Raw genomic sequence first — 17273 nt, 5'->3', positions numbered from 1 at the left:
CCTCAGTGCTGCGCCGGAGCTCATGACAGACAGACATCATGTTTTCGTCATGACACAGACTCGCATATATTTCACTGCTCAGGGATTCCCCATCAAGCCGATCTTCCTCTCAGGTCTGTCTCCCAGAGCGTGAGATCTTCTCGCTGGAGTTCATCATGGGCGAGAAACACGCGTCCTCCGGGCCGCCGCTGTGCGTGCAGCTCTTCTCCGCTCTGGCCCTGGTGTGTTTCGGCCTCTACTGCATCGTGAAAGGAGTTTCCTTCGGCCTCTTCAACTGGTGGTACATCCTGGGTGCCGCCTGTCTGCTGGCCACCGCCTTCGCTGCCTTCCGCGTCTATGAGGTGTGTGTGATCATGGCGCAAAGGGAGATGGCGGAGGGAGACCCGTGTGGGACGCTGCCGTAAATCCTGCTCCATGGGCGAGTCAGGAGTGAAGTGACTCTAACTGGAACTGAAGGTTCCTCATGTCTCTTGACTTGACATTGCATCTGTGAGGAGAACCTGATTCAATCGTTTGAGTACAAAGCGCTCATAATCATTAATCTTTGTTATATCACAAATCATCTAGGAAATATCAGGGACTGAAAATATGTTTTGTGCAATGAAATCAATTCAATTGTTTGTTCGCCTTTTTTAGGTGGTGAAATGGAAAAAAGACAAATGTCCCCTTTCAGATGATTTACCAAAACTAATGCAGAAATAACCCTTAGTGTTGTTTTTATCATTAATTCAGGAAAAAAAATCAAATTGTAAATGTGAACGATGTTTGTGCAGATTTATTGGATGGTATTTGTCAGATTGAAACTCTTCACTGGGATTTAAGAGGCTGAAGGAAGTTTCATGATTTAATGCAAGACTCTGTTCATTAGACCCAAATATTGTATCATTAAAACATGTATTTTCTCCAAAGCTGCTTTGAAACGCACTTTAAAATAAACGTGAACTGAAACACTGATTTCAGCTCTATGTATAGCATGTCTTCAGTCAGAATATACACACAAAGTGCCTTTGCTTAAAAAATGAAATAGTGATGTGAATTTAATCAGAGGTAAATTAAAAAGATTAGTGACGTATAAGTGGAAATTTTACCATGATAACTTTAGCTAGACAAAAGTTAGTCCTGTCATAGACTATTGATGGATGTTTAAAACAGTTTCATGGCCAATCATTTCCTCATTTGATCACCCAGTCACAGCCATTGTTTGTGTACCCTTTAAAATGACATCCAACCACTTTCTGTAAAGTGCACACAGTAACTGAACTGCAGAGGTCGAGGGTTCTGCATCTGTAATCCTGGATTATCTTAAGAAATGATTATAAGTTATTCATTTTGGTCACAAAAATAGAAGATTTTTCAGAGGTTTATTGGCTCGAAGCTGCCGGAGCCTTTACAGTATGTACATTCAGAAACAAAAGGTCTCGCAGTTTCAGAGTTTTATTAAAAACAAAGAAATATACAAACATCACACATCTGTCAGAATCTGCACTCAACATCTCACACACTAATAAACACTTAACAACAAACAGAAATATGATCCGATAGTCATTTACTAATGAAACACAATGTGTGTAAAACTCTAGTCTGTGAATCCTGCTCAGAGGATCGTATTAACCGTAATGAAGATCAGCCAGCTTCCTCTGCAGAACAGTCAATGCCGGCGTAGGTGAATTTCTCGTAGAGCGTCGTGTTGACGTACGTCTGGACAGAATGAGAGGAGAGTGTCACAAGCAAAACAACATGCAATGATCTCTTCATCAGAACTGGAAGAGCAATAAGCTCTGATACCTTCCTCTCCTCCAGCATACGATTGAGTGACATCAAGATCTGAGCGAATGACGGCCTCTCGTAAGGCTTCTCCTTCCAGCACTGTTTCATCAGCTCATACCTGTCGGGCGAGACAGAGAAACGGCCTCATTTCCAGTTCTCTCGCACATGCGTGGCTGACACGAGCTTCAGACTTACACCTCGTCGTCACAGTTCAGCGGTTTCTCCAGCCGGAAGCCCAGTGGGAGTTTCTCGTAGAGCTCTGCACACGTCAGACCGCAGTACGGTGTTCCACCTGCCAATCAAGAGCCAGCCAATAACATAATGTCAGCAGGAACACCTGGGACACACAACTGACCTCCAGTACTGTAGTTGTGTCCCAAATGATGCACTATACATTCTCTAATGTCTAGTTTATGAGTTTTAGAAGGTGATTTTGTCATTCAGTATCAGAGTCCAAACGCTATGCAGAATTAAAGCTGCGATCAGTGGGTGCATGAAGTGTCCACACTTAGTTTTTCATCTGGGTATTTGAAGTACTCTTTTTATTTGTAAAACCCTATTATTTTTATTACCCTAACCATATTTATGCTAAAAATAGTGCAAAAGCAGTAAATACTGAGTGCAGTGATCACAGACCTAAGCTGACGACCTCCCAGAGCAGCACGCCGTACGACCACCTGTGCAGACACACACACACACACACACACACACACACATTACTTTCAGTGCAGACACACACACACACGTTACTCTGCGCAGACACACACACAACACAACAGACTGCCGGACTCTTACACGTCACTGTTGGTGGTATAAACACTGTAGTTGAGAGATTCGATGGCCATCCACCTCACCGGCAGACGGCCCTGCGGAGAAACGCGCATGTTAAAATCACACGTTCATTTATGGATGAAAATAACAGCAGCCTTCAGATCTTTACCATGGTCTTCTTCACGTAAACCTCCTGACCTCTGGACAGGCCAAAATCAGCAATCTTTGCCACAAAGTTCTCTCCTACCAGGATGTTTCTGGCTGCTAGATCTCTGTGAATAAACTGCAAAAGAAAAATATTCATGTTGAAGCAGCTTATTGCAGAGACACACTGCACCATTAGGACGGTGGACAGCGTGTTTCTTGCGCTCACATGTTTCTGGCTCAGGTAGTCCATGCCACGTGCCACGTCTGCAGCGAAGTGCAGTAACTGCTGCGAGGAGAGCGTGGACGCGGTGCTGTTAGCGATGGCGAAGGCCGGGTCCGTCTCTAATACGCGGCTCTTTCGCAGAAAGTCCAGAAGGTTTCCATGAGGAGCGTATTCAATGGCCAAATACAGGTAACCTGGAGTAGAAGAAGACAGTGCAAATGAGATCGAGTATGCAGTAGTGCCCTATCAGAGAAGATCAGAACCCGTTTGAGGCGCACACCTCTGTGTTCACATGCTCCCAGGAGGTTAATGATGTTCGGATGGTGACCCAGCTTACACAAGACCTCCAGTTCCCCCGCAAAGTCTCTGTGGTCGTCCTTAGATGCATATTCTATTGACCAGACAGAGAATAAGACGTGATGAGAAAACTGAGCAATCTCTAACACACTCCATAATGACCCCAACAAAGAATTCCTCTTGCCTTTCATTCTCTTAATGGCCGCATCCATCCTCAGTCCGTCTTTCTTAATGCGAGCTTTCAGCACCTGTCCGAAGTTTCCCTCTCCGATCACGTCCTGGAACTTTATGTCACTCCACTCCAGGGTCGGATAGGCCACGGATTGGCTGGAGTTGGGAACTTTCTTCGGCATGTTCAGAGGCACAGAGCTAAACTGAACCACAGGCTCCTCTCTCTGTGCGCACAGGAAAGACAGATGTTTACCGACTCCGTAGGTCCGGTCCAGCAGACCTGAAGCAGCTAATAAAGGTCTTCAGGACCACTAGAAACCTCCAGGCAAGCTCTCTGAACTTGGCTGTATGGAGCAGGTTATGCTGTATAGACAAAGCTGTGACTGAATTCAGTTGTTTTTTTAATGTGATCTCACCACTATGTTGTGAAAGGCCTGCACCATGCGTCTCTGGAAGGTGGCTTTCTTCAGCTGTAATACGATGCAGAAGGCCAGCAGGATCGTGATGCACGTCATGCCAGCAGAGCCCAGTATCGCGTAGAAGAGCATTTTACTATGAGCCTGGAGGCCATGCAGCTCTGAAACACACAACAGCCAGGAATAAGTCTAGAATAAGGCTTTAAAAACACATTTTATAATGCTGAACATTACATTAACATTAAATAATGTAATGTGAATTAAACAGCCTTAGCATATTTTTATTTGTTTTTTTTTGCACATTTGTACCCATTTTTTTATCTGCTTCTCTACATATTTTCCATATCTGCTTTAACTTTCATTATATTTTATATTATATTATATTATGGTCATCATTTATAAACAGTAAGTGATCCGTGCCTGTAGAGGGCAGTGTTACTCTCTCAGGAGGCTGCTCACTTTGGTGAAGCTGCAGACTTAAAGGAACACTTCAGCCAGAAATTATCATTCTGCCATCATTTACTTCCCCTCATGGGCATTTCTCAAAATATTTTATTTTTCACAGTCAGAAGAAAGTCAAACAGGTTTTGCTCTTTAAGAGCACCTGGCAGCAGTCCATACAGTGAAACATCGCAAATATGATGAAGAATATATTCAAGTTTTACATATACACTGTTTTACTTAAAGTAATATTAATAGCGCGGAATCTTGGTACATGTGGTCTTCACCTCAACGGCCGATGGAAAATAATTGGGATAGGACTCGGGAAGAAATCACATTCATGGATGCGATTATTAACGTTACTGTAGTATGAAGCACCATTAGGCGGCTGCTGTGAGACACTGTTACACACTGCAGTGAGATAGATCAATTTTACAATATCATATTAAATGCTGGATGGCTTGTGTTGATAACTGGCATGCAATTAATTTTAAAACGTATTGTATGATGGAGAAAATGCTGGATTACTGTTACTAAAAATAAAGCTGCATCTGATTATGCTATGTTATCTACTTGATAGTGTTTTTCTCTGAGGCATGGTAAAGCATGGTACTCGCAAAAAATCAAGAAAATTTGATTTAAACAATAAGACTAAACATCTTGAGCTTTATAACAATAATTCGTTTTCTGTCTATAAACGTAACCAAACAGTTGTTCCCTTGTCTATTAAAACATGTAAATATTAAAGCGTCTTTGGTGTTTCCATGGTTTCTACAAAATAAAAGCGGAAACCAAGGGTAACGCGGGTATGACGCCATTGACAGGCGACTCCTCACACGTCCCGGAGCCTTGGTTAACACTGCAATTTTCTCACGATTTACAAATAGTTGGAAACATTAAGGATATTGTAAGTACTCAAGTGAACAAAATATATAACATTGGCCTAGTGTTTTTTGGATATTTTACTGCAAAAATCGTACAAATTGCACCTTTAAATACCTGACTCCTACTGGAAGCTTTTTGAGATGCACTGGATTTAGGTTCAAGCACAGACTCACGTGAGCTCTCCTGCGGGGTCAGTGTCTGGAGACTGATCTGTGGCCGCTCCGTACTCTCTCCCATGTTGTTGATGGTCAAGAGCTTCAGCTGGTAGGTGCTGTCGGCCCTCAGACCCCGGAGCTGGAAGCGCATACTGGTCTGATCCGGCTGCACGTCGAGCTCCACCTGCTGGATGTAGTCCATCTGCTCCATCTGCTGGTAGCGGATGACGGCTTTGGAGATGGAGTGACCCTCGGCCACCGACCAGGTGATGATGGCTGAGCTGTCACTGATGTTGCAGGTGGAGATGTTGGCAGGAGGCGGAGGAAGCTCTGAAGGATCACCACATAACCAATGAATAACTCCCACTATTTAAAATACAAGTTCTACTTATGTACGTATATGTAATGGACGTAGGCCGGTAAGAGCTGTGCGTGTAAACCTCACTCCCCTGTTCTCAAGAGGCGCTCTAGCGACTGACACTCCCATGGCAGCGGACCTGGGTTCGATTCCCACTTAGAGCGGGACAGGAGGGGTTACACATGACTGTTTACATCGCCTGTAAGTGTAAACTATCCTGTCGCGCAGCTCTAAACTGTGCACAATGAAGCATTAACTTCATGAGATTCTGTGAAGTTACTATCAAACAGTGTGAACAGAACTGTAGAAATAAATTGATTTGGGTGGATGAGAGACATTAAAAGAGCTTTCAGAGGAGATTTAGATGTATCAGTCCATGAAGTATCCAGATAATCAATACACAGCTGCCTATAAGGATACATAATATCATGCTTACGGTCGCTCAGCGTCCAGGCGCTGACGCTGGGACAGGGCAGATCTGTGGCGCTGCTGGTCGTCCTCACCCTGCACTGGTATTTGTGTCTGGGCTTCAGCTCGCTCAGATGCACACCGGAGGAGTTTGACGGGAGCTGAAACTTCCTCACAGTTCCTGAAGCTCCAACCTGCTGACACGTGACCTCGTAACCCCAGGCATCCTCAGCAGAAGCCACGTCCCACGACAGGGCCAGCGAGGTCTGATTGATGGGGGTCAGTTTCATACCCACGGGCAGCTCTGAGGACAGACCACAGGCACTCTAATGTTTCACCATTTGGTGAATGTTAGATGTGGTTGAGCGTGAGTATTCTTACCAAGCACCTGTGTGGAGAAATTGGCTTCAGGTCCGGGCTGGCCGGTTCCTCCGGGTCCATGGCGACTGAGCCGCACCCGTGTGGTGTAGCTCGTCATGGGAGAAAGATTGTCCAGCCTTACCAGAGAGCCGCTCGCTGTTCAACACAGCCAAATGTGTCTCTTTTAATACATATCTGGTACATACAATACATATCTACTCAACAGATCCACAGACTCCACATATTGAGTATCAGTCTACTCAGCAAGAATAATGATCCAGACACAAATGTGTTCATGACAGCTGTTTTCTTATGCAGAACTGAACAACACTCTTTTCGATCTTTGTGGGGCTTTTTCATTTCTTCCTCCCTTTGCTTGTATCACACACACACACACACACACACACACACACACACACTGTATACTGTATTTATTTAGTCGATGCATATCTGCAAAGATTATTTTTCCAGTACCTGTTATTTGCATTGTTTTCACTTTTAAAAATAAACGTTTGAAAAGCTAGTTGTACTGTCCTTCTGTTTGTGCCAGCACCAATAAACACATTTAGGTAATAAGGAAAAATCCCCCTCTACATGTAGTGAAACACAAACATCCCTGATTCTGGACTTTTCCTCCAGTAGGAAATGAAAGGGCAATGACTTCAACCACATTCTTCTGACTAGTCAAAATAAGTTCTGTATATGACAACCATCAGAAATGTGTTCAGCTCATCAGACTTCCATCACCTTTTTGTAATCTATTGCACAATGGAAATATTTATTACACTAGACAGTTTGCCAAGAGCAACACAGTCACCTATAACCTCAGATATGAAATGTTCCAGCTGTAACAGACACCATAAAAACACATACATTGTGAAACTACAAGCACATTAAGCTCCGTTACCCTCAACACTTTTCCATGTAGATGTGCCGGCCTGCTTGTAGACGACCTTGACTGAAGTGAGAGGTCCATCTCCAGTGTAGGGATCTTTACTGACCAGCAGCAGCAGGTGATGCAGACCGCTGTCGTTCAGGACGGGTGGTTTCTGAGGCTGTGGCGGAACTGAAACAAGACAAGAGTTCTGATTTACATACATTCGTTTAACCCATTCATTGCAGTGCTAAGAAATCCATTTCTATCAGTTTGAATAACAAAATAAAGGCATAGATCCAGAACTTTTTGGCTTTTGAAACACTGTTGTGAATTTTTGGAACTTTGCTGGGAAGGAAATGGAGACAGTTGAAGAATATCACCTTTGACAATCACCATGAATTCTTTCTCCTCCTGAAAATGTTTGACTTTCACCTGACACAACCAGCGGCCAGCGGCAGATACAGTGATATTCTCCACCATGAATGTGGATGTCGTCTGATTCTTTTCTGTCTGTGTGTCCACTGCCTGAGAAAAACAAAAGAGAGGGAATTTCCCTTCGAATAACGCATTAGAGGAGAGAAAATTGTGCTGAAACAGTGTAACGATGATGTCACTGCGCTCCAACTCACATAGACAGTGGTTTTGTCTGGTTTGACCAGGGTTATTTCCCCGTGTAAAGGAGCGGGCTGGCCTGACGCAGAGCAGTTGACCGTGTATGTGACGCCTGAGTTGAGCTCGATGTCTCTCGGACTGCTCACGATCACAGGTCTCGTGTCTTTCAAAGAAACATGGACATGGATTCAGCCCAGAGATCTCCCAGAAACACAGAACGGTTTCACTCACTTCGAAATAAAATGAAATGTTCACCTGGGCTCTCACAGCGAGCTCCATGCCTGCCTGCACACACACATCCTCTGAAGCGATTGCATTCGCTCTGTTCACACTCACATTTCTGTTTACAGTCAGCACCATAATAACCAGACGGACAGACTGAAATCAGACCACATTGTGTCCTCAATATATCTGACATATATATTTAAATAAGTCGTCATAATAATACAGAAATATCACTTCTTATCAGATTAAGGTTGTAATAAAATACAATTATATTTCATCAAAATGAACATCTTTGACCAAACTAGTCCACAGTACTACAATTAACAGCATTTATAGAGTAAAATGAGGGATATTAAATTTAAAAAGAAAATTCCTCCTGTGTTAAACTAACCCTCGTTGCACTTGAGTCCCCTCCATCCGGACGCACAGGAGCAGCCGTACGGGTCTCTGAGACAGAAGACCAGAGAGCGGCAGAGTCCGTCCACACAGCGCTCCTTACAGCTGCTGCCAAAGCGGCCCTCGCCACACACTGTACACGAGAGAACACACACTTCATCCTCATCCCACATTTAAATGTGATCCATTTCCATTTGTACTTTTCTAAGTAAAATGCACAGCGCTCGCATTTGTTTTAAAAATTTAAGGACCTAGCTCTAATTATCTGTCAAAATAAACTCATATTCATAGACCGATCATGTAAATATTAGAAATAGATATGTCCCTTGTAATAAATGGGACCACTCTGAATATGAAGTGGGACCACTGAAGAATATGAGTGTTACCGGTTTGACAGGTGGGTCCTTTAAAGCCTGGAGGGCAGATGCATTCTCCCGTCCCGTCATGACACACGCCTCCGTTAGTGCAGGGCAGACACGATTTGGTACAATTCACTCCCCATAAACCAGCCTTACAACCTGTTAGCATAACAGCTGACCATTACACAACATGAGCTTACATTCTGCTGAAAACACAAGAGCTTTTTATCCTAGTGACAGGAACTTGTGCACTAAATTCAAAAGGCATTCAATTGACTGCATGAAAATAAAATGAACATGATACTTTTCTGCACATTCACAAATGGTTTAAAGCAGCCTAATCGTGCAAAAGACAAATGTATTAGTGCTCCTCTGACAAATTCCTAAATGAATACCAGACCTTTTATAGTGTAACTTACAGTGAGGAGCAGTATTATGAATCTTTATGATCATGACACATTCAATCTCAAATATCTCACAGTCATCGCTTAATTTAAACATCAGTTTGCACCATTACTAGAGAGTGTGTTCAGTGATGTTTGGTAAGAAAGCATGAACCGAAGGACTTACTCCTGACGATCAGTCGGGTTATTGCGGAGCTGAATGAAGCTCCAGAAATGTAATGGATAGTATATAATCCAGCATGACTTTGAGCTTCTGCATTGGTTATTGGGTAATGCATTGTTTCCATAATTTCTTCTTTGGGTAATGAGTGTACAAAATATCCTGAAAATAAAAGAAAAAGAGAAAACAAAAACAAAAAAAAACAGCTAGAACAGCAAAAAGTATACAAAATTATTCTTGAAAAAAAAAAAAAAAATTGCCAGGAAAACAAGGAATACAGTATGTGGGAAATGTTGTACACGTATAAATGTTATTTAAAAAAAATAAATAAATAAAGTAAATAAAAAATAATAAAAGTTATCTTTATAGTGCCTGTATAGAGACTATATTATTTTCTCAAGGCATGTCACAATAAAACAACGCACAGATGTTTGAGTGTTCCCACCGTTTTTATTGATGAGTATGTCCTCTGGTAAATCTGTCTTTTTCGTGAAAGTGATGTTAACGTCTTCACCTTCATTAACAGTGATCGTCAGAGATTCAGGGAGGAATGAAGCTGAAGAAAAAGGAAACAGTTAACCCTGTCTGCTAAAAACAACATATGGTCAGTTTATAAAGGCAGTGTATGTCTGGCCTGTGCCATTACAAACAAGTATTTCCTTTCAAAGAAGCCAAAGCTCTGCGCTCAGATTTACTACCTTCATGGAGCATCTTGTAGGTGTAGATTTTACTTCCGTTAGAGTTCTTGACTTGGCAGTAAAAAGCTCCAAAGGTGTGATTGCGAGACGTCCACGTGACTTTAGCAGCAGAGTGGTGGCTTCGGTCCGGTTCGGTGCTCAAAACATGAGGGTTCGGATCAGGATACTCATGGCCCAAACTCAGCAAACTGGTGCCAGAACCCGTCCAGTCGCTGCTCACACACAGGAGAGACGGCAGGTTCGCCGAAGACACAACCGGGTCTGGATTTATCAGAGTCACGTCTGAGATGTCAAGAGCGCTGCCTGCAGAAACAGGACAGGAATGAACCTCATTGGATCTGAAAGGAAAACTACTCCAGTAGTTTTAATTTCAGCAACATCTCCACTTTCTGCCACAGTATTTGTACATTCAAATATACACTGATCAGGCATAACATTATGAGCACCTTCCTAATATTGTGTTGGTCCCCCTTTTGCTGCCAAAACAGCCCTGACCCGTCGAGGCATGGACTCCTCTAGACCCCTGAAGGTGTGCTGTGGGATCTGCACCAAGATGTTAGCAGCAGATCCTTTAAGTCCTGTAAGTTGTGAGGTGGAGCCTCCATGGATCGGACTTGTTTGTTCAGCACATCCCACAGATGCTCGACTGGATTGAGATCTGGGGAATTTGGAGGCCAAGTCAACACCTCAAACTCGTTATTGTGCTCCTCAAACCATTCCTGAACCATTTTTGCTTTGTGGCAGGAGCATTATCCTGCTGAAAGATCCACAGCCACCAGGGAATACCGTTTCCATGAAAGGGTGTACATGGACTGCAACAATGCTTAAGTAGGTGGTACGTGTCACAGTAACATCCACATGGATGGCAGGACCCCAGGTTTCCCAGCAGAACATTGCCCAAAGCATCACACTGCCTCCGCCGGCTCGCCTTCTTCCCATAGTGCACCCTGGTGCCATGTGTTCCCCAGGTAAGAGACACACACGCACCCGGCCATCCACGTGATGTAGAAGAAAACATGATTCATCAGACCAGGCCACCTTCTTCCATTGCTCCGTGGTCCAGTTCTGATGCTCACGTGTCCACTGTTGGCTCTTTGGGCGGTGGACAGGGGTCAGCATGGGCACCCTGACTGGTCTGCAGCTATGCAGCTCCATACGCAACAGACTGATGCACTGTGTATTCTGACACCTTTCTATCAGAACCAGCATTAACTTCTGGAGCAGTTTGAGCTACAGGAGCTCGTCTGTTGGATCAGAGCCTTCAATGAGCCTCGGCCGTCCATGACCCTGTCGCTGGTTCACCACTGTTCCTTCCTTGGAGCACTTTTGATAGATACTGACCACTGCAGACCGGGAACACCCCACAAGAGCTGCAGTTTTGGAGATGCTCTGATCCAGTCGTCTAGCCGTCACAATTTGGCCCTTGTCAAACTCGCTCAAATCCTTATGCTTGCCCATTTTTCCTGCTTCTGTCATCAACTTTGAGGACAAAATGTTCACTTGCTGCCTAACATATCCACCACTAATGAAGAGATGATCAGTGTCGTTCACTTCACCTGTCAGTGCTCATAATGTCATGCCTGATTGGTGTGTGTTACCATTACAATCCCCTTGATGTGCATCTCAGTTTGTTCTAGCTGCACATCCTTGCATCTTACTAATCTCTGTACATTTACTACTCATTTTTATTGTATTTGTTTTATTCTGTAAATGTGATCTTCTGCTGTAATTCTGTGGCTAGATGTTGTATTTCAGTTAATGAATTATGCTCCTGCTACCAAGTCAAATATGGCCAATAAAACTCTTTCTAATTTTGAAACACAGCTGATGCAATTCTGAATCACACAAATTAACATCAACAACAGTTCTTAATCTTTTTTACAGGTAATGTGCAAACAAATTTATTATGGCATTAAAATGAGACGATACACTTGATTTATGTGGCATGAACATTATGAGACTCAAACTGACTCTAACTTCCTGTTGCAGAAACTCTGAGTGTGTTATGATGCCCTATGAAACACTCCAGGACTCAAACACTTCAGCAATTCAACTCTGACCTCATAAAACACTGAATGTAGAAACACTCTGAAATACAGCCATAAAACGACTGGTCCATGACAGAGACACAAATACAGCCGTGTTTCCACTGTCAGGCCAGAAGAGTGCTAGTGTGTATCACAGTCATGTGCACACCGTCACTTACAGGGCTTGATCGGGGTTAGGGGTTTTTCAGGATGAAGAATACTTTGGTCTAAAGCCGCCAACTGGGGCTTGAGGAGCGGTCATGAACAAAGGCAGAGTTTACTCAGGAGAGGGACGACACCGCTGCTCATTTCCCATGTTATCATACCAGGCTACCAGCTAACATAAACATTTAAGACATCAAAACTATTTTCAGCTCAGAACTCACTTTCAAACACCAGCGTTTTAAATAACTTCTAATTGAAATCCAATGGGGTTTCTGATCACTATGAGGAAATATATTTATATGCCATGCTACTTATGCTAACCATTGCAATAATAAATATACATATGATTATGGAAAATACCCCTAACGGAACAAAAATATATACTGCAAAATATAATGCCATATATTATATAATACATTTCTATATATGGGAAACTAGTGCTTATATTTGTCAATATACTGCAATATATGCATTGACCATGTATGGCTATATATTGATACATATAAAATATTTATAAATGAAGACAAAAATAGCCTTACATTCATAAAGTTTTATCCTTTATTGTGTACATATATTGCACATACATGTTCCCATATAAATGTGAATGTATTGTACACACATATACACACATTCATGGAATGAGTTACAATCAGTGGTTACAACAGACTTCTAGTTCCCAGCATGCTTTGCTTCTGACTGTTAAAGCAGAGTAAATGTTAAAATTAAGTGTTATTTCATGTGTTTTGCTCAATATTGAAATAGGGGGAGATCTGCTAGTGTTCAAAGTTGTATTATTTTGGAATTTAAAAGGTTTTCTGGTATGTGTAAGTATTTTAATATTTTAAGTATTTTCCTGAGGGTTAGGCTGATGATTGGCTCATCACCAGTAAGACTATAATAACTTTATTTGAAAAGTAATGGCTGTGCACGTCTCTTTGGTAGAAACTTTGGTACATGCAGGTGTGCTTTTGTTAACTAACTTGAAAATATGAAACTTTTAAAATGTAAATAATTATAAAATATAAGAAATGTGTTACATAATATATTTTAACATATATGTGTTTATACTGCATGAGTAAATATATCTGCAATATGTTATGCATGTAGTACCATATCTGATCATATATAAATCTATATATTATTCAGTATATTACTGAATATAAAATTGCATACAATATGATATATTAGTAACTAATATATCATCACATATTTTTCAATATATGAAAAGCGGCAATTCCTTATGTATTATTCAATATATTGTAATATATTTACGCAATAGATAATAGATTTTTGTGCATATTTTCAAATATATTGTTAAATTATGTAATATATTGATCATTCATATATAGGGAAATATATTTTCTTTCCATAAGGGACAAGAGACTGCTAGAAAACAAAACATATATGTTGAGTCACAGTTTGCACAATGAATAGAAATGCTTAATCTTTCTAAAGAAATGTGACTTAAACATATGATGTTTTATCAGTATTTTTTAAATGCCTTTGAATTTAAAAGCCTTACTGGAGTTGTTTTGTGCATTTCTGTGATTACAAAAAAATGGAAGCATATATGTTTCTCTCTTTATGTGAGATAATGATAAATACATTTGATTCAGAATTACTGATGTGCACTCCTTAAACAAATTAATAAATGACTGTCTCTATAACATTATTTATCGTAATTCATCAAATATTGAAGCAGGAATCTTTAAGTAAAGACCAAGCGTCTGCTTCTGTCATGTTCATTTTGTGATCCAGCTAGTTTTTATATAGTCATTGATTCAATCAAACCCTTTCTCACCGGTTTCTCATGAACACTTTTCATTTCTCGCACACATCTTCACAGTTAAAACGTTACAGACATACAGAAGGCAAGGTCAGCTAACTCACCGGCGACTGTTACTCGTGGTGTTGGAAAGCGATTTCTGTTTGACAAGGGTAATGAAAACCTCACCCTGTTATTGTTACTGTACGCCTGTGCAGTTGAGATCTTGTATCTGGGCCATAAATAAGACTAATTAGGGCGAGTAAAGAATCTGTGTGTATGTGTGAGTGTAAAGAGAGTTTGGCTCTAGACCAGCTCTTTAAACAGGCAACCAAACAAGGCTGTCAGGATGAATGATGACTTCTTTCTTATCTTTGGGTGTAGTAGTACAACGCTGGCTTGATATTATTGTTCTGCTTTAATGATTAGTGAGGGAACATGAACATACGCGTCTGAAATCACTTTATTCTCTGCACAGACCCGATGGCCAGCTTCGACTTCCCACCATATGCTGATCTTCAAGCAGAAGGAACTGGATGAAATATTCTGAATGACATCAATCTACAATCTGACTTATGACACCGCCTGAATCATAATCACACCGTGTTTGTGTGTTGGCCAGAGGAGAGCTAGCGACCGAGTCTGGTCTCTCTCAAGGTTTTTTCTCCATTCTATCACCTGATGAAGTTTGGGATCTTGCCGCTGTCGCCTCTGGCTTGCTTAGTCGGGGACACTTGATATTCAACAATATTATTGAATTGACTGTACTGACACTATTGGATGAGAACTGAACTGAGCTGGACGATGACATCACTGCTTTCACCAGAGATGCTGTATAGATAAATGAACTCATTTCATATCTGATGGACTTTACAGTCATTGAACTGAATCAACACTGAACTGATTTTCTGAACATATTTTTTTGTATAAAGTGCTATATAAATAAAGATGACTTGGCTTTATTCTACTACATATACATGCCTTGCACTTCATGGCTGTTTAATATTTAAAGGGTTAGTTCACCCAAAAATGAAAATTCTGTCATTAATTCCTTAGTTCATCTTCAGAACACAAATTAAGATATTTTTGATGAAGTCTGAGAGCTTTCTGTCCCTCCATAGAGATCCAACGCAAATACCAGTCCAGAAAGGTAGGGAAATGACATCATTAAAGACTCCATGTGACTCCAGTGGCTTAAACTCAATTTTATGAAGTGACACAAGTGCTTTGTTTGCACAAAAAAAAAACTAATTTACCACTTATTTACAAAATAATATTATCCAAAGTGTGTTCCCGCAACGTCAGCTTAGCTCAAATTCTATTTGATCATTTTTGTATTCCTTCTTTCTCTCTGCCAGCATCAGTTGAAAGAATTTGTATAAATCTGGCAAATTTACAGCACTTTTCATGTTAATTTTCAAAACACGTTCCTCATAAATGTCTCATGTGTCGGCCGGGCTCACTCTCATGCACTACTTCATATGTTCTGATTGCTTGTGATGGGAATATTTTTGAAGGTTTGGCAGTGTGATAGTGGGGTGTGGAGCTGTGAGTGAACAGAGAGGAGAGAATGAACTGGTCAGCCGCTGAAACTGCATTAAGGGGATTACTGAATTAAACATACTTTATTCTTATTTGTTTATTGAAGCTGGAGCCAGCAGAGTATTGGATGTACTATCCTCTTTCCACTATTGTACAGGTTCTGGGTTATTTTACAGAAACTCAGCGCAAAAGATTGTTTATTATAATTGGACAGGGGCCACAGTGCAAGAAACAGCCAGAGTTATTGTAGGTGGTTACAACACACACACACACACACACACACACACACACACACACACACACACACACACACACTTTGGGTGTAAGGACCATCTCAACCATCTGAAGGACCTATGAGTAGTTCAATTCAATAAAAGTTCACAAACTAAATCTTTTCAGTCCACTAGTTTGGTAAAATGTGCAAATAAAGATGTCAATGCATAAACCATCTCACTAACCAAAATAATACATAATCTACATTTTAAACAAAATATCACCTCTATAACTTTCTGTCATTTATATCCTTCATTTACTTTGTTTCATCTTAATGAACAGAGCCAGCAATATACAACACATGCAGACAAACCTCAAACCCCTCGAATCCCATAAAGCAGAAAACACAGAGAAACAGAGTGAATGAAGCACAGTATTACCTGTGAGCAAGCAGCCAATCAGACACAGCGTGACAGAGGACAGGTGACTCATGGTCCCCGCAAGGCACAGCCGACCAGTTCGTCCACATCCACAGAGAAGAAGGTTCAGTCTCAGAGACCGAGTGTCTGTCAGAAACTCCCGTCCGCACACATCCCTCGATTCTGACACAAATGAACTCTCCCTTTCTTTTCCTCCAGCGTCTCCACCCCTCTCGTCTGCTCTGTTCAGGCACAGGGAGTTGAAGTTCCTTTTCCTGTTTCCTCTCTGTGCGTTGTGAGGATGGGAAAGGCCGCAGCTTAAACAATCGCATGTCATTAATTGCAGCTCCTGAAGGGAGGCTCCCGCTTTGAGACGAGAGAGATATTCCGCAGCAGAAGTGCCTGTGCAGCCCTTCCTGAGAGGAATAAATCAAACCTCTTAATCTGACATTTCATACACGTTTTCAGTGTGCTGATTTTGTTCACGACCAACTAATCGTTCAAGTCAAGCTGTTGAGCACTTGTGTGTTTTACTGCAATTAGCATTTTAACATGTTATTTCTTTGAAACACTTCCACTGAAAGAGCTTCAGAACAGCAGCATGTTGATCATGAATGCCTTATTGTTATAATCTTACTGCATGAACCGTTTCAATGTTGTGCTTGGGTTTTCAGAAGAAGTACCGTGAAGCCCAAATAATTCACAGGTATGCAAACATGGAGATGATGTAATGGACTCTGGAGCGCGGGAAAAGAGCCAGAAAACATTTCTGCTATTCAACGGTTTCTCACGGAAATCAACAAACACACTGCGTGCCTCTTCCCTTTAGCTCATGGAAATAAAAGTGGACTGTTTCTCCAGTTTAGTTTTGTATTGTCAAGTTCAAGTAGTGCTAACTAACACAACCGGTGATTGGTAATTTTCTTAATGGATAGTCTGTAAATGTAGCGACATAAACTGAACTCCGCGATTCATGCAACAACCAACCTGAAACTAAAGTACTGTGAAAAGT

At 41.5% G+C, this 17273-nt stretch overlaps 1 protein-coding gene across 1 annotated transcript; it reads right to left on the bottom strand.

Annotated features, from left to right (window-relative positions):
• Positions 1-1418: 1418 nt before the first annotated feature.
• Positions 1419-16703, bottom strand: tek (TEK tyrosine kinase, endothelial). Its single transcript, XM_048186649.1, has 23 exons — positions 16283-16703; positions 10131-10433; positions 9878-9988; positions 9439-9594; positions 8896-9027; positions 8505-8642; positions 8144-8266; positions 7906-8051; positions 7657-7801; positions 7307-7465; positions 6421-6555; positions 6068-6343; positions 5292-5603; positions 3793-3953; positions 3390-3600; positions 3189-3299; positions 2912-3102; positions 2708-2821; positions 2563-2633; positions 2404-2444; positions 1963-2059; positions 1786-1885; positions 1419-1698 (listed from the first exon to the last, which is right to left on the bottom strand). Exons 1-23 carry the CDS (start codon positions 16596-16598, stop codon positions 1624-1626), a joined length of 3624 nt encoding a protein of 1207 aa, XP_048042606.1. The 5' UTR covers positions 16599-16703; the 3' UTR covers positions 1419-1623.
• Positions 16704-17273: the final 570 nt, after the last annotated feature.

This window comes from Megalobrama amblycephala, linkage group LG4, assembly GCF_018812025.1.
Source record: "Megalobrama amblycephala isolate DHTTF-2021 linkage group LG4, ASM1881202v1, whole genome shotgun sequence".
Taxonomy (NCBI): domain Eukaryota; kingdom Metazoa; phylum Chordata; class Actinopteri; order Cypriniformes; family Xenocyprididae; genus Megalobrama; species Megalobrama amblycephala.
This window is presented reverse-complemented; position numbering and strand designations above follow the sequence as displayed.

What these genes read in the sequence shown, in the direction of transcription:
- tek (XM_048186649.1), bottom strand. Translation starts at nt 16,598, where the DNA reads ATGACATGCGATTGTTTAAGCTGCGGCCTTTCCCATCCTCACAACGCA. An exon ending in CTACAAGATGCTCCATGAAG is followed by an intron (nt 9,989 to 10,130) that starts GTAGTAAATCTG and finishes CTTTTTCTTCAG; the next exon opens with CTTCATTCCTCCCTGAATCT. An exon ending in CGCCTGGACGCTGAGCGACC is followed by an intron (nt 5,604 to 6,067) that starts GTAAGCATGATA and finishes GTGATCCTTCAG; the next exon opens with AGCTTCCTCCGCCTCCTGCC.